Source organism: Schistocerca piceifrons, chromosome X (genome assembly GCF_021461385.2).
Source record: "Schistocerca piceifrons isolate TAMUIC-IGC-003096 chromosome X, iqSchPice1.1, whole genome shotgun sequence".
Classification (NCBI taxonomy): domain Eukaryota; kingdom Metazoa; phylum Arthropoda; class Insecta; order Orthoptera; family Acrididae; genus Schistocerca; species Schistocerca piceifrons.
In genome coordinates this window covers 267,134,582-267,155,529 of record NC_060149.1, presented here as the reverse complement: position 1 = coordinate 267,155,529, position 20,948 = coordinate 267,134,582, and the positions used below count along the sequence as shown (strand labels likewise).

At 41.9% G+C, this 20,948-nt stretch overlaps 1 protein-coding gene across 1 annotated transcript in view; it reads left to right on the top strand.

Annotated features, from left to right (window-relative positions):
- LOC124722302 overlaps nucleotides 1-20,948 on the top strand; it is a 422,581-nt gene that overhangs the window by 327,389 nt on the left and 74,244 nt on the right. Inside the window, exon 8 of the mRNA XM_047247484.1 lies at nucleotides 6,080-6,219. Within this exon, the coding sequence (XP_047103440.1) occupies nucleotides 6,080-6,219 (140 nt within the window). The remainder of the gene's footprint in view (nucleotides 1-6,079; nucleotides 6,220-20,948) is intronic.

Genomic DNA, 20,948 nt, shown 5'->3' with positions numbered 1-20,948 from the left:
AGCGCCAATGATGATGAGTATAGGTGCATCAACACTCAGGTACCTGCATGCTGTTGATGAGTTTCAGTGTAAAACAGAATTTCTGCTCCATATCTCTGTCACTTTTTAATCTTATGGCCACTAAATTGTGCCTGGGAACTTTGTCTGTTGTAATCTGTTTTTCCTCATTCATCTGCACTTTATGTCTTAGTGTTCATCAAGATTTTTATTACATTGTTTTTCTCATCATCTGTTTACAAAGAAAATGACATCGTGTCTCATGGTTGCACTGAGGAAGACATCATGGAGATACGAAGAGTGACAGTGAAGATGAACTACTTGATGTCGTCGTAAGTTATAACTCTCCAACTCCCCCCACAGATTGTGAAAGCAGAAGTTGCAAGCCATCTGTGCCAACAAGTGTAACAGCACAGTCTTAATGCTTCAACAGAGGATAATATAATTAACACTTAGGTGCTGACGCCCGTAAAAACACGGGCGTGCGTGGCCTGCCCGAAAGTCCGGTGCCCGTAATTTCACGGGCGCGTGTTCTCATTCTTCCCCTTCCTTCCTTTATGTGTTCTTACAGCTCCCGCTTGTCTGGGAGGCACTGCATGGACTGTAGTTCAAGTATTGGTCACTAGATAGTGCGAGCATGCTGTAGAAGGGTGTACTTCCCATTTTATTTGTCGGGTTTTGTAAGCGGCGATTTTTTCCCGCGCGATCTCAGTAGCGTCAACATGGTGAAGCGTGGCTTGACGGATGAAGAAATTTCTCGGCGAGTTATATCATGATTTAGAAGAAAGCGACGTTCATTTGTCAGAGGAAGATATTGTAGATGACTCTGATAATGATGTGGACTATGTTCAAGAAGAAGTTTCTGGCAGTTCAGGAAAAGAATTTTGACAACAAAACATGTATAATTTTTGTTCAGATTTTCACTGAAAAAACTCCCAGTATGTAATTATGATTTTATTTGCAAATACTACGCTTCTGATAGATTCAGAAGAGGAGAGCAGGTGTCCAAGCACTTCAGCAGCAAGTAATACCATCGATATTTTGCCTGAGGAACGAGCGAGACTGACAGCGAGGGGGAAGCCGAGACCTGCGCGCCACAACGATTCTTAGGAAGGCTGGACGACTACTGATCGTGCACCAGATATCGATCTATTCTCAGGACAATCTGGAATATGCAGTGTTGTCAGTTTAGACCAGAACAGTGCACCTCTAGAATTTTTCTCATATTTCCTGACAGACAGTATGATGAAACATATAAAGGAACAAACTAATCTGTATGCTCAACAATGCATCAGGAAATTATGAAGCACAAATTCCCTTTCACCCACCTGCTCATTATGAAAGTGGAAAGGAGTTACACTTATGGAAATCAGGAAGTTTCTGGCAGTTGTAGTCCATATGTGTGTAAGTGTGAGGCCACGTATATGAGAGCACTGGTCCAAGAACCCTGTTGTGTCGTGTAATTTCTGTCCAAACATATGGAGCCGTGAAAGATTTCTTTCTATTTTGAGAAACTTCCACATTAGTGATAATTCCTTAGCTAAGAGGAAAGGAGAAACTGGCTATGACCCACTGCACAAGGTGAGACCCCTCCTAGATAATGGGTGTGCTAATTTCCAGCGTGCGTATACACCATCTCAAAAAATTACAATAGACGAAGGCATGTGTAAATTTCAAGGTCGTGTGTATTTCAAAGTACATGCCACAAAAACCAAATAAATATGGTACGAAACTGTACATGTTATCCGAATCTGACACAGGTTACATTTGGAATTTCTCTGTTTACGCGGGTGAAAGGTCTGATACAGTGACTCTGGTAAAGACATTGCTTTCAGATCTGTCAGGAAAAGGCTACACTTTGTTTACGGACAGGTTCTACACAAGTCCAATACTTGTTTCAGAACTGGAAGCTGCAAAAACTGCTCTTGTGGGAACAACAAGAAAATCTCGGCAGGGATTGCCTCGTGCTATAAAAGATCTGAACCTTCAGTGAGGTGAAGTTATTTTCAGGCGTAAAGGAAATATGTTAGCACTGTGTTGGAAGGACAAAAAAAATGTTCATATGATAAGTACAAGGCACACTGCTGAGGTGGTTACTTTCACTGATCAGAGAGGAAGAGAGAAGTCAAAGCCAGCCTGTGTAGTGGACTACAATAAAAACAAGTTTGGTGTTGACTTATCAGATCAACGATTGTCATACGGCACATTTGAACATCAAACTGTGAAGTGGTGGAGCTACGGTCGCAGGTTCGAATCCTGCCTCGGGCATGGATGTGTGTTATGTCCTTAGGTTACTTAGGTTTAATTAGTTCTAAGTTGTAGGCGACTGATGACCTCATACGTTAAGTCGCATAGTGCTCAGAGCCATTTGTGAAGTGGTGGAGAAAGTTGGCATTCCATGTTATACTAATGGCGATTGTAAATTCCTGCATATTATACAATAAGGTTACTGGAAAACGCCTCACAACATCTCACTTCATGACAGTTATCTGTGCAGATCTTGCACGAAGCAAAGATCTTGAACCCTGACCTGGTCCATCTGGACTCTCAAGACTGTCAGGAGGGCACTGCACCTACTCATGGGATTCCCCACCAACGACCTGCATGCCGCTGCCGAAATCCCACTCCTCAAAGAAAGATTCCAAGGTCTGGCAAGGGCTTTCTACGAGAGCTCTTCCAGATCTGGAAATAACCTCATCCGCTCCATAGGTCATTATGACATGTCCCACGATAAGCACAAATGGCCAATGACGATCTTTGACGACTAAGTCGAAGAGAATGTCCCTATACTCAATTCCTAATCCTCCTCCCACCCCCAAAATACCAATCATCTCACCAACTTCAGGCAAGTATCAGACACACAGAACATTCATCACATCATGCAGACACCCAAGAATACAGAAATAACCATACACTGGCTGGGCAATGAAGGGGGAGACACGTTTACAGCGATAAAAAGTGCAATATTATTAAAGGAAATTGATGGAGATCCGAAATTTGAAATAATTTGGGTGAAGGTCACAGTTAAAGCAGGCTCAAACATGGTAATTGGATGTCTCTATAGGCCCTCTGGCTCAACAGCTGTTGTGACAGAACACCTGAACGAAAATTTGGAAAATATTTCGAGTAGATTTCCCGACCATGTTATAGTTTTGGGTGGAGATTTTAATTTACCAGATACAAACTGGGAGACTCAAACGTTTATAACGGGTGGCAGGGACAAAGAATCTAGTGAATTTTTTTTAAGTGCATTGTCTGAAAACTACCTTGAGCAGTTAAATAGAGAACCGACTCATGGCGATAACATATTAGACCTTCTGGTGGCAAACAGATCCGAAGTGTTTGAAACAGTTAACGCAGAACAGGGAATCAGCGATCATAAAGTGGTTACTGCATCGGTGATTTCAGCCGTAAATAGAAATATTAAAAAAGGTAGGAAGATTTTTCTGTTTAGCAAAAGTGACAAAAAGCAGATTTCAGAGTACTTGATGGCTCAACACAAAAGTTTTATCTCAAGTACAGATAGTATTGAGGATCAGTGTACAAGGTTCAAAACCATCGTACAATATGCATTAGATGAGTATGTGCCAAGCAAGATCGTAAGAGATGGAAAAGAAAGAGCCACCATGGTACAACAACCGAGTTAGAAAACTGCTACGGAAGCAGAAGGAACTTCACAGCAAACACAAACATAGCCAAAGCCTTGCAGACAAACAAAAATTACATGAAGCAAAATGTAGTCTGTGGAGGGCTATGCAAGAGGCGTTCAACGAATTTGAAAGTAAAGTTCTATGTACTGACTTTGCAGAAAATCCTAAGAAATTTTGGTCTTATGTCAAAGTAATAGGTGGATCGAAACAAAATGTCCAGACACTCTGTGACCAAAATGGTACTGAAGCAGAGGATGACAGACTAAAGGCCGAAATACAAAATGTCTTTTTCCAAAGCTGTTTCACAGAGGAAGACTGCACTGTAGCTCCTTCTCTAGATTGTCGCACAGATGACAAAATGGTAGACATCAAAATCGGGATAGAAAAACAATTAAAATCGCTCAAAAGAGGAAAGGCCACTGGACCTGATGGGATACTAGTTTGATTTTACACAGAGTACGCGGAGGAACGTGCCCCCTTCTTGCAGCAGTGTGCCGTAGGTCTCTAGAAGAGCGTATCATTCCAAAAGATAGGAAAAGGGCACAGGTCATCCCCATTTTCAAGAAGGGACGTCGAACAGATGTGCAGAACTATAGACCTATATCTCTAATGCCAATCAGTTGTAGAGTTTTGAAACACGTATTATGTTGGAGTATAATGACTTTTCTGGAGACTAGAAATCTACTCTGTAGAAATCAGCATGGGTTTAGAAAAAGACAGTTGTGTGAAACCCAGCTCGCGCTATTTGTCCACGAGACTCAGAGGGCCATAGACACGGGTTTCCAGGTAGATGCCATGTTTCTTGACTTCCGCAAGGCATTTGATACAGTTCCCCACAGTCGTTTAATGAACAAAGTAAGAGAATATGGACTATCAGACTAATTGTGTGATTGGATTGAAGAATTCATAGATAACAGAACGCAGCATGTCATTCTCAATGGAGAGCAGTCTTCCGAAGTAAGAGTGATTTCAGGTGTGCCACAGGGGAGTGTCGTAGGACCGCTGCTATTCACAATATATATATAAATGACCTTGTGGATAACATCAGAAGTCCACTGAGTCTTTTTGTAGGTGATGCTGTAGTATATCGAGAGGTTGTAACAATGGAAAATTGTACTGAAATGCAGGAGGATCTGCAATGAATTGACGCATGGTGCAGGGAATGGCAATTGAATCTCATTGTAGACAAGTGTAATGTGCTGCGAATGCGTAGAAAGAAAGATCCTTTATCATTTAGCTACAATATAGCAGGTCAGCAACTGGAAGCAATTAATTCCATAAATCATTTGGGAGTAGGCATTAGGTGTGATTTAAAATGGAATGACCATATAAAATTACTCGTCGGTAAAGCAGATGCCAGAGTGAGATTCATTGGAAGAATCCTAAGAAAATCAAGTCCGAAAACAAAGGAAGTAGGTTACAATACACTTGTTCGCCCACTGGTTGAATATTGGTCACCAGTGTGGGATCCGTACCAGATAGGTTTGATAGAAGAGATAGAGAAGATCCAACGGAGAGCAGCGCGCTTCGTTACAGGATCATTTAGTAATCATGAAAGTGTTACAGAGATGATAGATAAACTCCAGTGGAAGACTCTGCAAGAGAGATGCTCAGTAGCTCGGTACAGGCTTTTGTTGAAGTTTCGGGAACATACCTTCACCAAGGAGTCAAGCAGTATATTGCTCACTCCTATGTGCATCTCGCGAAGAGACCGTGAGGATAAAATCAGAGAGATTAGAGCCCACACAGAGGCATACTGACAATCTTTCTTTCCATGAACAATACGAGACTGGAATAGAAGGGAGAACTGATGGAGGTACTCAAGGTACCCTCCGCCACACACCGTCAGGTGGCTTGCGGAGTATGGGTGTAGATGTAGATACACAGTGGAGTAAAAGCCATAAGGCTGCAAACTCCCCCACACACTTCCCTAAAGAGGGTAAAGTATTAGATATGTGTGTGTGTGTGTGTGTGTGTGTGTGTGTGTGTTTGTATATGCCACATCCATGTCTTAAAAATGTGTAAGGCTATAAACTAATTTTTGTTTTCTTCCCTTATATCTTCTTGTTAGTAAGCAGTAATCCTTATTTAGCTTTTATATGGAAACAGTTTTGGCTTCAGTATGATATTTCATGGGAAAAAGTGGCAACTAGTGAGAGAAGCAGCTTTCATGTAAATCCCAGCTTACTGTAAAGCATCTAATGATGAGGGTCTATTCTCAAAATGCATAGTGTCGATCAAAATAGTTAAAAAATAAAAGTAGTGACTAACATAAAAAAAAAATTCATTCATGCGAGTTTATCATGCTTAACTGACAGTCACCATGCATGTTATAGAGTAGATCAAATTAAATTTCATATGCAGTGTCTTAAATTCGGTTCTGTCTTCAAGCTTCCATAATTGTGAATGAAGGGAAAAATTACTTGTTTCAGAACTGGTATAAATGAGCTTCGAAATCTGCAGTACCTACCACGATTATCAGAAGCTCGGGAGTACATGTTTGAAGACAGGACAAAAGCACATGCTGATCATGTTGGACATGGACTTGACAGAATGACAACAGCTGCTGTTGGTAAGAGTTCAGCCTATTTTATTACTATTGTTAATTCTGTGAAGTGTTAATGTCACTTCTTTATATTAACAAAAATACATGTCACCTCGAAATTACTAATAATTTCTGAGTTACCAGCTAGGTGAAATAGCAACGTGTAACAAATTATGGAAATTTCCTTAGGAATCATTTACATTGTTTTTACCCAGAAAGTTAGATGCTTTCTCATTTATACAGTTCCCTTGATTTGGAATGGAACCAAACTTGTCATAGTGTCTTACAGATAATATTATCTTAAAGTAGTGGATAATGAAAAATTTTGCCCTGAACCAGTGACACCACATGAACGACATTCTATAAGGATAGATCATGCTAGTACCAAATTTTTATCATAATCCAACTGACAGAGGAATGTTATGAAATTAATTTACTAGCCAAGTTGGTAAATCTAGATTGGTTAAGTGAATAGACCCTACATTTAGTAACTTTCTAAACAAAAATAATGATATTTAACCACTCATCTTCAACTGATTTATGGGCAGTTCATACCCACCTGTAAGAGCCATAAAATTTCACCAACTTTTCAGCTGCCACTCTGTTTTCCAGATTAAGCTTCCTCCTCTCTGCGGCAAGATGGCGCAGTAGTTACCATACCGCACCTGCTCTCGTCTGGCCATCCAGATTTGTGTTTTCTATAGTTTTCTTAAATCACTACAGGAAAATGCCAAGATGTTTCCTTGGAAAAGAGCATGGCCGAATTCCTTCCCCATCCTTGGAATAGTCTGAGCTTATGTTCCATCACAAATGATCTGAATGCCGATGGGATACCAAACCCGTAATCCTCCGGTTTTCTCCCTCCATCCCTGTTTCTACTCTTCTCCCTCCCTCCTTCCCTCCCTCCCTCCCCTACCTCCCTCCATCCATCCATCCATCCCTGTTTCCTCATCTCCTTCTCTGTCCCCTTCTTTCCCTTCCTCTGTAGGGTTTTAGAATTGGGACCAGCGGTTGCATAGAGATGGACAACAACTCTTTGTAGGTATGAAGATGATGGGATACTACTCTGGATAATGGGGGTATGATTTTGAGTAACAGAACCTATATTCAAGGCCACAATCAGTTGTTAAAACCCTGACAAATTATGTGATGTGATTCAATTGTTCAATTTATTGGTAATACTGGATGATAAGGAGAGTGCTGGTTATAGATTTGTTCACATTCGGAATGAGTTTGATCATCTCAAGTTGAGAAATCATGCAGAAAATGTGTTTCTTGACTACTTGGACATGTTGTTATTTATGTTTATTGGCTCTGGCAAGGTTGTTGACATATCTGTAGGGCTTCTATTTCACACTGCAGATGTTGCCTCGTGAGTGAAAATGCTATAGAGGAAGGCTTTTCTTTGTGGAAAGGGTGACATATGTTAAAATGGAGGTGTGATTGGTGATTGGCCTCTGTGGGTGGAGGATTTTATGGAATCATCTGAAAGGTGGAGATCAACATCTAAGAAGGTAGCTTGTTGACTGGGTATGTTGCACTGCTGCAAGAAAGAGCAGAGACTATCCTTGCATGGATGTGGCTCATGAATGAATCTGAGCTAGACTAAGGGTTTGACTTGAGTGAAGGGAAGATTCCTTCAGTCAGCCCATAAACAGGTTGGTAGAGGATGAGAGCATGAAAATGCCTATGGAAAATTCCATGGATTCCTTTCTAATTTCAGCTATCAAAGTATATAAATAATTGCAACTTAAAATTTGATTGGCCTAAAGCAGTATAAGGAGGTAAAGGGTTTGGTGTCCAGAGGTTGAGAGATGATGGTGTACAGTGAATGTAGTACCCATTAGTGCTGCAACACTCAATGTTTGACTGGTCATTGCTCGCCTGTTGACTGGGGGGACCGAGCCGCTCATGTCTGGCCCCACACGAGTCAGCTCGGTCACGTACTTGCCCCATGTCTGTTGTCCGGATTCCGGACAGGCGGATAACCGAGCATGACCGGTCACCGCTGATGTCTCTCTCTCTCTCTCTCTCTCTCTCTCTCTCTCTCTCTCTCTCTCTCTCTCTCGCTCGCTCTTTGAATACAAAAGTATCGTTGCCAAGAACGGGTACATGACACAGCTAAATTCATAAAGCACTTGGAAAGTAAAATTATATTTCAATAGAATCACAGGTAGAAGATGAGTCTCATTTCCAAACAGAAGATATATTTTTCCTTTCATTTATTGGAAACATTAAAGAAGTCCAGTCCCTGTAATCTAGAAGACAATCATCTTCATAAAGAAAGCATACAAAGAACATCAAACATTTGCAGACATAACTTGTCATACTTTTAACTTGTTTGCAACAGAAACAAAATTATAATTAGTGATTCACTGCTAATCAACAATAACGTGTTCCGGATTTAATTGGCTGCGGCGATTTGTTAGTGACATGCCGGCTTTACTAAAGCATCTTTCACTAGGTACACTTGTTGCTGGGATACATAAAATACGTCTTGCAACTGCAGACAGGCCTGGCAGATCTGTTTCATGTCTTTTCCACCACTTGTCATCATCATCTCCAGGGTGCATTAAAATGAAGAGACCTACTTCATCTGCTGTGGATGATCTGTTGTTCCTCCATTCCTTGAAACGATCTCTCTTTCTGGGTGCTGATGACACAGTACTTGAAGGATCTGTGATAATAAACAAAAGAGACAAGTAATACAGAACTGATGTGGAAATCATCAAAACGTTCGCGTAAACATGAAGTGTTTTACGTTAATGATATATTATAAGAATTTTAACATTCTCGTTTCTCTATAATACACTATCCACTAACTATGCAAAAACGATTATGTTAGTGGTCGCTTGTTGTACCTACATAAGTAGCACACATTTGTCGCACATTGCTAAGAATTTCCTGCTTTTCATTTATTTCAAGCATATTAAGATCACAGAAAGACGGCCAAAGAAACGTAGCAATTTTATGTCTGGAAGTGACAAATGAAAGTCAAGGCTCGATTTTTAATCCTTTGTACATTCTGTTAAAAAATACATATTATTTAGTACACATCAGTTACGCTAGTTAATTATAAATCTATCGCATATCATAATGAAACAGTGCTTTTAACTGCAGTAATTACCCACCTGACAGTCAGTGTCATTGACACGGCAAATTTGTTGTAGTTTGTGAAACCAAAGAAGAACTAACTGGATTGTCGGTTCTATTTCGCCTTCTAATTCATCTGTGGCCTCATTAAATGGTCTCAGAAAATGCCCAGTTTTTCCTGCAAGCTCATTATCATATCCTTGCAATCTGTAAGGGGAGTTCTTTTTCGTCAGCAAAGCAGCAACTTCGTTATAATAAATGTGTAAGGATTCCAGCATAGTGTACAAGCTGTTCCAGCATGTGCAGACCTCGTGTTTCAATGATGATTTCAAAGACGAGCAGAGGCCACTTTTCTTAATGTACCTTACAATGCATTTTTCAGTATTTATTGTTGATGCCATGTTCGGGCATGATTTAACAAGAAGTTACCTTCATCAAAAGTATGGCCAAGTGCTGTGTTTATACAATGAGCAGCAGAAGAAATCCTTTCGTGATTTTCCAAAGCCTTTATAAGCATTGGCACCCTGGTCGGAGACAAAAACAAAACTGTGCAACATGTCCGGCGAAGTGTCCCAATCAGCCATCCTCTCTTCAATTTCTTTCATAATAATTTAGTCCCATCTTCTTAACGGCTGGGAATTTTGTTGTAAATAAAACATTGTTCACAAGAGACCAATCTGTGTTAATGTTGTGTGTTGTAAGCGTCAAATAGAGCACCTAATTATGCGAATCAGTCCACATATCAACTGTCGCAGCACATGTTTTATTAATAACTTCCGCAATAACAGAAGGCATTATGCTGTTTCGTATTGCATCAGCTTGTTCTTTGACATGTCTGCATATAGTAGAGTGATGTGGTGCGACATCTGCTATGTTAACTCCTCCATAATGCGCACCTAGATGTATTAATTCTTGGCCTAGTTCTCTTAAACCTTCACCGGAAACAGCATTAAAAGGTCTCATATCTTTAACACACGTTGCAACACACTTTGTTGTAATACTATTTTTTATTACTGCCGGTATCCCTGAAGGAGCTGTATCTTTGTGAGGTTTTTTGCAACTGTGTTTCTTTAAATGAGTGGTTCCCGACTGGAAACACAATAATGTGGAGCAGTTTATGCACGATATGTACCCAATAGACTCACTGTTTGCGTCTACAACCAACAGAAATGTACTCCATACTTGGCTTTTTAGACCTTCCCGTTTCTCCAGTGTGTAAACATTGGTTTCAATCTTATGTCTTACTGCACTTGCCTCCTCGCGCTGCGTGATTACAGAGAGAGACACACGCCACAAATGAGAAGCCGGTACTGGCTGCATCCCCACACGGATAATGACATGTGTAATGTGTTTGAAGTTAGGTGCTGTGTATTCAGTCATGGCTTCTATGCTCGGTCACTAGAACTAGTGTGGGTAGCCTATCCAGTTAGGGTGTGCTCGCCCCATCTCGTTTTTTGTGCTTGCTTACTCGGTCATGCAGGACTCTAGTACACATAGAACAAATAAGGAGTATAATGGTTATGTGGTAGGAACTGTGGAAAGCTTAAAGCACTTCAATATGAACCACTCATTAAGGGAACATAAGAACACGAACACAATCAGTTTGCTCAATGTGCAGTCAAATGGAGAACAGAGAAAGCACCACATTAGGGAAATAGACATGTCCATGTGCAAGCCAAACACTGATGGCAGGGAATAACAGAGTCAAAATCAGTGTCCAGATGATAGTCAAGTATCGCAAGGTCTATGTAAGTAAGTCCACTGGAGAACATGTTACATTAGCAGGATGGGACAATTGACACCAAAATGGTCTGTGGTAGCCTTTAAATCTTATGCCTTTCGCCATTGTGATCTGGCTCTAGTGGATGTATCACTTCACACCACACCAAGTTACCTTGTTTTACGTATGCGTATTATATAGATTGATCCATCAATATGTCCAGTAGGATTACAAGAGCGACCAGTAGGGAAACCAGTGAAATTGTTTATACAGTCGAAGGTAGAAAATAATATACCACGAAGGAATTATCTGAATGGGGCAGAAGCCAACATAATTTATGTACATGCATAGAAAAACAAATGATTGCAGTTTCAGAAAAAGTGGATGATTTATTCAAAAGAAAGAGCTTCACAAATTCTGCAAGTCAGTAATGTGTTGGTCCTTACATCAGCAGTTATTTGCCTTGGCATTGATTGATAGAGTTGTTGGATGTCCACCTGAGGGGTATTGTGCCAAATTCTGTCCAGTTGGCCCCGAAGGCGCTGCCCATAATGCTCCAAACATTCTCAATTGGGGAGAGATGTGGTGACCTTGCTGTCCAAGGTAGGTTTGTGTAATTGGTAGATGGTTAGCCATGTCTTTTTCAATACCTCAGATGGTTACCTTGGATGAAATGTTGCAAATTTTAGCAGATTAAGCGACCTAGTTGCAAGTAAGCAGTGCTAATATGTCAAAGCAAATAAAGGTTGCAGAAGTGGACTGTGAAGATATAGCAGATAAAGTAAAATTTGAAAAGAGGAGGCTATAATGTTGGCATAGTCCATTTACTCCAGAAGAAGAGTAGAAAATGTGACAGGAATCTGACACTTGGTAGGATGAAGACACTGGGTATATTTCTCCAGCAGTAAAGAATATTAGGATTTTGAGGGAGCATGAGAGATTAAGAAACAGGAGTTTCTTGTGCGGAAGCAGAAAATAAGGGAAAAGAAATTGATAGTTTGTGTTTAATTGATATGCAAAATACTAGTGTTGAAGTTAAGGACAGGAATGTAGAATTGTCAGTTAATCTGCATAGCTGTAGCGCAGGCAAAATGGGTGTGAGGGCAGCAACAGGGGTGATACTACTGTATAAGGGGCGTTCAAAAAGAAACAAGCCGGAGGCATAATTATAGAAACCAGTACCTGTATGTTAGAATTATTGACCCTGGATGTTGAGACACTTGCCCCACTATGACATGAGGTGGTGAATGGCTGTCTCATAAAATTCCTGGGGCTGCGATGTTAGCTAGTTCCACACGTATAGCTGGACGCCATCGTCCGAGGTGAATCGTTTGTCCCTCAGAACCTTTTTAAGGGGACCAAGATGGCCCCCTTCTGATTTACTTCCTGCAGTATGGAACAACAGTGAATGCCCAGCGTTACTCGCAAACCTTGACAATCCTTCGCCAAGCTATCATATAAAAACCACCAGGCGTGGGGTCATTCTGCTCCACGACAATGCAAAGCCTCATACGGCCAACACAGTTCCGACACTCCTGCAGAAATTCAAATGGGAGGTTCTCGGCCACCCTCCATACAGTTCGGACCTCTCTCCCGGTGATTATGCCATTTTTGCCCCGGGAATTTTATGAGACAGACATTCACTGCCTTGTGTCACAGTGGGACAAGTGTCTCAACAGCCAGGGTCAATAATTCTAACATACAGGTACTGGTTTCTATAATTATGCCTCCGGCTTGTTTCTTTTTGAACGCCACTTATAGGTGCAGTAGTATCTATTTCATTGGGTGATAATGGTTTTTGTTTAGAGCCCATGGAGACTGGACTAGACGTGCAGGAAAGTACACATTCCACTGATTTTTGTGTCTTGCAAAGTAGAACTGCAGACAACTATTGTATTGTAGATATTGCAAAGGATGCACATGGAGCTATTGATGATGTTAGTTATGTTGCAAATTTTGTGGATAATGAAGTAGCACAGACACACTTATTTCTGAAGGCTGCTGATGCGTCACCGTCTGTGGTAATGCCACCTCCTCAGAGGGGGGAGTGAGCAGGTTTCAAATGTAGATGTCGCCAACTTTGACACACATTCAGCCTTGCAGCTGCTCTGACACTGAGAGTAGGCAACCTCTTCAGCACGCCTTAGGTGAGGTTTGCCTGACTTCAGGTGGTAGACTAGCAGTGGGGCTGAATGTGTGTTGAAATTTCTGACAGCTGACAGATACATTTGTAACACATTCAACACTGAGAGTGTTGCTGAACTGGGAGTCATGCCATTTTCTTCATGCACATGTTAATGTTGCAACCCCACTCCCCGTGATCAAGCCACAGGAGGGGATGAAACAGGGGTGGAGAAGCAGAGGTATCCTTTGCTGCTTTGGATCACGTTCAGATTTCATAGAATGGTTTTGAACAGTCCCTAGTGGCTCCACCCTTTGTACCAGAGGAGAAATTATCTTTGCACTAAAGTGGTCAGATCATGTTCAGTGGGGTTGCAGTCCCATGACGTCCTTAGAGTAGGGCTGAAATGCGCAGGGGGTGGCATCAGGATGTCATCCTGTTGCCCATCAAACTGTGAACTGTCATTTTTGAGTGCAAAATGTGCTGGACTCAATGCTCCAAGGGAAGGGATGAGTTCACTGATGTCCTTTGTGACACCCCCTGTGGCCTTTTCATTTTGATTCCTAGTGGCAGTGTGTCTTAAATGTCGTCCTTGGCCATCCATAAGAAAACCCAGTGATTTGAACGCTAGGTGTCGCATTTGTGACCTCCATTGCAAAGGCATCAAAAGAAGGGGTGAAATGTGGGTGAGAGCAAGTGTAATGACCTACCTACCAGTCATGTGACACGTCCGTGGTGGTGTTTGGAAGAATTTTGGTGAAAGCTGGTGCCAATGTGATATCATTAATCCACTTTACAGCTCACATGAACTTCTGAGATGAGGTCTTCATTTTGACACATGTCGATACCTTGCTGTTGGGAGCATTGGGGCCCCTTCTCTTGCACCATTACAGGGGAAGGTTTTAGGCACCTTTGAGCCAAATTTTAAAGTTATGCGTCTGAATGGGAGACAATTACAGGGTTTCAAAAATGTAGCCTTTAATTTTGTTTTGCTGTGTAGTTTGTAAGTGATGATGCAGTATAATCGTGCTCTTGTGAAGAGGCAAGAAAAGTTCAATGGACTAATTATAGGAAGCATCATTTAAAATAAAGAAACAGCCAATGAACTAGTGTGAAAGAGCAAACTTATTGTACTGTATACATTGTGATTTCGTGATGATGCTACAAACTTCCAGGGATGATCTAAAGTGCATCCCTCAAGAGCTATGGGCACTTGTTCATATATGCTACTGAGAGACACATCTCTTCTGCTGAACAAGTTTTCGTAGCTCTTGAGGTACGCATTTTGGAGCCCATGTTTACCAGCAATTTTTTCTTGTTTTGGTCCATACTACCTCCTTCCAAAATATGGAAAGCAAAGAGTGTGGAATAGAAGAGGTCCACTGTCAAGAGTTATCAGAACAATTTTGGCTTAATAACATTTGACTCATTAACCTTGGACTGGCATATTTACCCTTTTCCATCATCCGTCACGGAATCCCCCTGTAAAAGTATAAACTTGTTAAATTCAGTGGGGATGAAGTTTTCTTTATTAATTCCCCTTTTAATAACACTCCAGGCTGATGTACATTTATTTTTGAAATTTAAAATTTGTATTTGCATTGTACTTGGCAATTTTGGTGTGGGATCTGTGGAGTTTTCTCATATTTGTGTACTTTTTCTTGACCCTATCACTTTCATGAGACTTATCTTTCAGAATGGTTAGATCAACTTAAGTAGTGGAGCATACCACTCGTTGGTATGATACTGCTTGTACGATATGAGACTGATCTTTTTCCTTTAAATGACTTATCAAATTGTTTATTTTAGATTCACCTAGAATTCTATAAATCTCTTGTCTTTCTGTTGTAATGAGGGTTGAATTTTCTATTTTAAACTATAGCCCTGCACAATCTGATATTTATAATTTTGTAACTTGACATTCAAGAGAATTTCTGGATACATTACTAATTACATTGTCAAGACATGGATTTAGTCTAGTGGGCTTTTCATTGAGATAGTAGTAGTTGAATGACTTCAGAGAAATAACCATATGAATCACTTTTTTTTTTCTCTCTTTGCCCTTGTATCTGTGTTAATATATCCTGAAATTATAATTTTATGCTGTTTATATTTGGAGAAGTGCGGTATTGAACTACTAATTTTTTCTATAAATACTAGCTCATCAGAACTTGGAGTGCAATAAACTGAGTCAGTTACAATTTTTTTGTGTGTGCATTACTCTACCAGCTCCTTCAAATGCACCTTCAGGGCATATTAAGGTCTGTTATTGAGAAATGTAAATCAAGGTTGCTTTTGATCACACAGGGGGCTCGTGCATATGTTTGTGCATGGCATACATGGAGCCCAAAGCTATTATGGTCCTTCCTTCCTTCCAAGGCTGCATTACCTCCCCCCCCCCCCCCCCCTCTCGCTCCTTCTGCTTACGTCGACCCAGCTATCCTGGTTTCTGGTACTCCTTCCATTTTTTTTACCCCACCCCCTTTGGGGTTTGACATCCCCCTCCTTAATAACACAGGGATCACATTTCTGATACCTGAACTGGTACCTCCCCATGTATGCCTAGGAGTGGTTGCTTGTTGTTCAGGCAACAGCTGCCATGCCAGGTGCCCCTTGGGTGTGGCTGGGTGGCACAGGGAGAGCCCCTGATCAGAGTGGGTGGTGTCAGAGCAGACACTTTGCATATGAAATGCATAAAGCTTCAAGCTGGCCATCCCTCTAAGGCCGTCTCTTCAGTTGGCTATGGATCTTTTAATGCTGCTTCTTACAATCCTGTGGCCTTCACTTTCCTGACTACACTGTGGGAGGCAGACTAGATTTGCCAGCTTTGGGTGAAGCTCTTTCCCCACTACCTGGTCTGCACTACCACCACAATGCCATTATTTTTGTGGAAATTATTGACGACAAGTTTGTCAAAGAGGACTCTCTGAGGAAGATACTGTTGGGTTTGCTGTTGGTCAAAACTACTTCTGCCCCGTAGTCTGTGGTTCTTCACGCCTGTGACCATGTTGACGACATCCCGGTGTCCATTATTCCTCATCTGTCTTTTAATATTGCTCAGGAAGTCATTTTTCAAAGGAACTTTATCTTTCAAACTGATGAAGAACTCCGGCCATTCTGAAATGGCAGTGCGTTCATTTTATTCAGCACGTTCAGAAAGGCCATTAGGACAATCACATTGATATCGGCACCTTAATTCTGGCATTTGAGGAAGGTACCTCCCCAGAGAAGGTTACATGTTATCCATGCAACATGAAGCCATACATCCCGCCACCAATGAAGTGTTTTCAGTGTTTGTGTTTTGGGCAAATGTCTTCCCATTGTACAGCGGAATCTCTATGTTGTGAATGTGGACACCCGCTCCATGGGGGGAGCCTCTGTCTTCTGCCACCTGTGTGTGTTGATCAATATGACCACCAGTCACCACACGTGCCGGATTGCCCAGTTTATAAGAAAGAACAAAAATATGGGAGGCTCATCAGAAATTTTGCCTTTCTCCCTCCTCTGTCCTCTTACCCCAGTCTTGCCCCCTTCTCCTCTCCCCCTCCCCTGCAGCTCCCATGCCCTCCCCTCCGGGTTTTCCTCCCCCTACCTAACCAGAGAAGTGTCCCCGTCTTCGGCACCTGCCGGTGACGGCCCCCTTCGTTGGACACCTCCCCGCGGCGTCTCCCAGTATGGAGGCGGAGGCCTGTTGCCAAAGTTGGTCGCAGGACCCACAGTACATACGCCCCAAGGTCGCCTGCTTTCTCTCAATTCCAGATCTTGCTGAAGCCTGCTCTCTCTCCAGCCAGTGTCCTCCTCTACCTATGAAAGAGAAGAAGAAGAAAGAACGTAAGTCCTCTGGTGGCCCCGGAGGTGCTGACTCCCCTATTGCATCCTGAGTCTGACATCTTGTTTATAGATGTCATGCTGTCCTTGTTGTGATGGATGATGACTCAGCGGCATGACCAGTTTCAGCCCATTCACATCCCATTTGTATCCCCGTCCCATGCTTATTCAATAAAATTATAACGGATACTATTGTCACATTTTCAGAGTTGTTGTTCCTTATTTCCTTTTAATCCACAGCATGTGTCATTCTCCGGGAGTCTCATTTTACTGATACTCTATCGCCGACCCGTCGTGGGTTATGTGTTTTCATTTGTAACCTGTTTGGCCCTTTGAGGTCTTACAGTGGTATCTGCACATTGCTCCATATGAAGTTTTTAGTATATGGATCCCCCTTTGTACCAGATTGGAAACGGTTTGTCCACTTGGACTGTGCGGTCATGGTTTGCTATCTCTATCTCCGTCCTGACAGGCCATGTACACCCACTGTTCTCACTTCCCTCCTTCAGCAACTATCCTCTCCATCCCTCCTTTTTGGGGATTTTATTGCTCATCACCCATTCTGGGGCAATCCTTTTTTGTATAGTAGGGGTCTCCTCATAGATTTCATCTTGTAGACCACGACCTGTGCCGTCGTAATGATGGTTCCTGTACCCATTTCAGTGCTGCTTATGGCAGTTTCTCTGCCATAGATCTTTCGCTCACTTCCCCTTGCATTCTTCATTCATTACACTGGTTGTCACATGAAGACCTCTGCAGTAGTGACCACCTCAGTTCATTCTTTGGTTACCATCCCACCTCCCGATGGCCAGGTTATCCCCCTGGACTTTTCATCATACTGATTGGCCTCTGTATATCTCCTAGGTCACATTTACCTCCTCTTTGTCAGGTTGTATTGATGAAGTTAACTTTGACATGCCCAGTACACTTATTCATATATTATTCTTGAATATTCAAGTTGGCCAAAGTCACTAACAATACTTTTTATTACTGTGACCGGTTTCGACAGAACTATGCTGTCATCATCAGATCTGAAAGTTACAAAAACAAACATACCAACTGAAAGTAAACTGTGGCAGCCGAGTTTAGGCTTGTTCTGCACACCTACGCCATGCGTTCTCAGGCAGCCAATTAGTGTTCCACAGTGTTCTGAGCAATCTGCTGTGAATGTCATGTGCAATGTGAGCATTGTACATGAACATAGCGAGTTATTTAGTGAATTTTTATTCCATTCATTGTGAGTTGTCATGGCTGATGCTGGTGGTAAGTGACAAATTTTGCACAAGCAAGCGAGAAACATAATTTCCAGAACACACACTTTCATCAGGCGCAAAGCACATGTATGCGAGTACCATAACTATCACTTGGAACCAGCAGCAGTGCAGTCCCAGTCCTTGTCTCGACCTGTGCAAACCGCCATTGTTTGTGGATCGGACTGTAGTTTTGCATGCTTGTTACAATACTGAAAGTCACATAGTGATGTTGCATCAAATAAAACATGGTAGGAAACATCAGCATGTCACAAGTAAAATAACACACAATTAAACGTACAACATGTTGTGCTGGTGTCCCAACATAAACTAATCGCTTGGCACCACAGAGGTGGCATAGGTATTATGCAGTGGCAAAGCATAGCATTTTTTGTAGGGTAGGCCGAGAATTACGAATTTCGAAAAAAGGAAAAAAAAATATTAAAATAAAACTTGCAAACTAGAAGCACTGCAGAAGTAGCTTGCTTACATATTTCTACTATGGTTGAAAGTACTACAGAAATTGTTAGAAATAAATGCATTAAAATATCAAACAGATACACATTAATAAAAATATAACACATACTAACTGACCGTTGCATCTTTTTATAAATTAGTTCTATCCTCCTGTCCTTTTTCTGGGCATAATCTTCGATAACATGAGATATGAACTACTACCATTTGGTTGAAGATTTCACAGTTCCCTTTTCTCTATAGCCAGAATTGCCAAATTTGGCAATCTGTCATTGTCATTATGTTGCGAAGGTAGGTTTTAACACATTTTAATGTACTTGGCAAGATGTGGTGGTTGCTGGAATTGCAAGAACCAATGACAGTAATTTCACACTTTCAGAGAATGTATTTTTTAATCCATTGTATATAATGGATTTAAGGAAGTTCTGAGGCTCTAGACGTTTATCCTCACTGCTGTAAATAAACGCAAATTCTTCTTTCAGTTTTTTGCTGTAAGGAAGCATATATTTTCAGTACACTCATGCTCAGAAAAAAACGGAATACCTAGAACGACTAAAGATAGGCAGTTTATATTCACAGGACAGGTACATTAGTATGTTCTAGAGAAATGATTACCACTTGAACCATGTCGGCCTGCAGGTTCAAGGTGAACATTAATATTGGGGTGCAGCACCACCTACCAGTAAAATGTGCCTGCAGTTCTTGGTGTCACTATAAACTGAAGGTAATTGATCTGTGTGACTAGAGCAGGCATGCAGGATGCCCCACAGATGTATGTGCAAACCTTACCATCAGATCAATGAGTTTGAAAGAGGGTGCATTATTGTCATGAGAGAATGTGAGGCACCCGTCTGGGAAGTTGTCAGTCAGGCAGCAATAGCCAGCCTAGACACAAGCAGCAACAGGGCAGTAACCGATTTTGTGACTTTTACGAGTTCCTAACCAGGAGTATATTTTATAATATCATCTGTGTGCTTTAATAGTTTAGTTTCTTGAGTTTCTGTGTGTTTGTTTAATATCTAATAGCCACAGTTCTTGCATTTTCGTTTGCGTTGGAAAGTAAACTGATTTTGTGACATATTACAAGTTCCTAACCAGGGGCGCATTATTTAGTTACACCTGAAAGCTTCGGTAGTTAGGATTTTGAATCTCTGCAGATTAATATAATTTATTAGACACAGTTCCTGTGTTTTCATCAGTATCTACTGTAGAGTTATACAGCATGTGCTGATAGTCCGCTTATCTGCATCCTTTAGTTTTCCATGATCTTTAGTATGGACAGGACTGCAATTGTTGTGTGCGGATGCGAGGCGAGTTGGTGACAATTCACTCTCAGCTTCAGGCTGTGATGGCTTCGGTTACACACTGCATGAGGCTGCAGTGGCTGAGCACCACTGTTGTGGGCTGGCCGTGGCAATCCAACGGACATCCAGCATGTCTGAGTCCTCCTATCAGTCCTCACCGGTGGCCAGCCCAGTTACTGCTCACATTGAGGTTGACCCCTCACCTGTGGTCGAGTGGGAGGTCACCCCGGAACATAGCAGGCGGAGAAAGACTCCCCAGGTGGCAACACGTAAGTCTGACAAACAAGTTCCAGGTGCAGTCTGTGGCTGACACTGTCGCTGAGCCAGATGCTGTCACCTGTCCTGTTTCAGATGAAACCTCCCAGCCTGCAAGATCCGAACAATCACAGAGGGTGGGATTATTGATAGTTGGAAGCTCCTATGTTAGGTGCATTATGGGGTGCCTTAGGGATATGGCTGCCAAGAAGGGAAAGAAAACCAATGTGCACTCCGTGTGCATACTGGATGGAGTCATTGCAGATGTGGAATGGTTCCTCTCGGATGGCATGAAGAGCACAGGGTGCAGCCAACTGAAGGTAGTTGCTTATGTCGGTATCAATGATGTGTGTCACTTTGGATCAGAAGAGATTCTCTCTGGTTTTGAGTGGCTAACAGAAATGTTAGAGGCTGTCGGTCTTGCTTGCAAGATGAAAGTAGAGCTGACCATTTGCAGCATAGTCAACAGGACCGATTGCGGACCTCTGGTACAGAGCCGAGTGGATGGTCTGAATCAGAGGCTCAGACGGTTCTGTGATCGTGCAGGCTGCAGATTCCTCAACTTGTGCCAAAGGGTGGTTGGATTTCGTGTTCCGCTGAGTAGGTCAGGTGTCCACTATACACAAGAGGTAGCAGGGGCTGTGTGGCATGGACTGGGTTGGGAAAGTACCAGAGCTCCAAGTGCTAATAGAACGCACTGATGCTAAAAT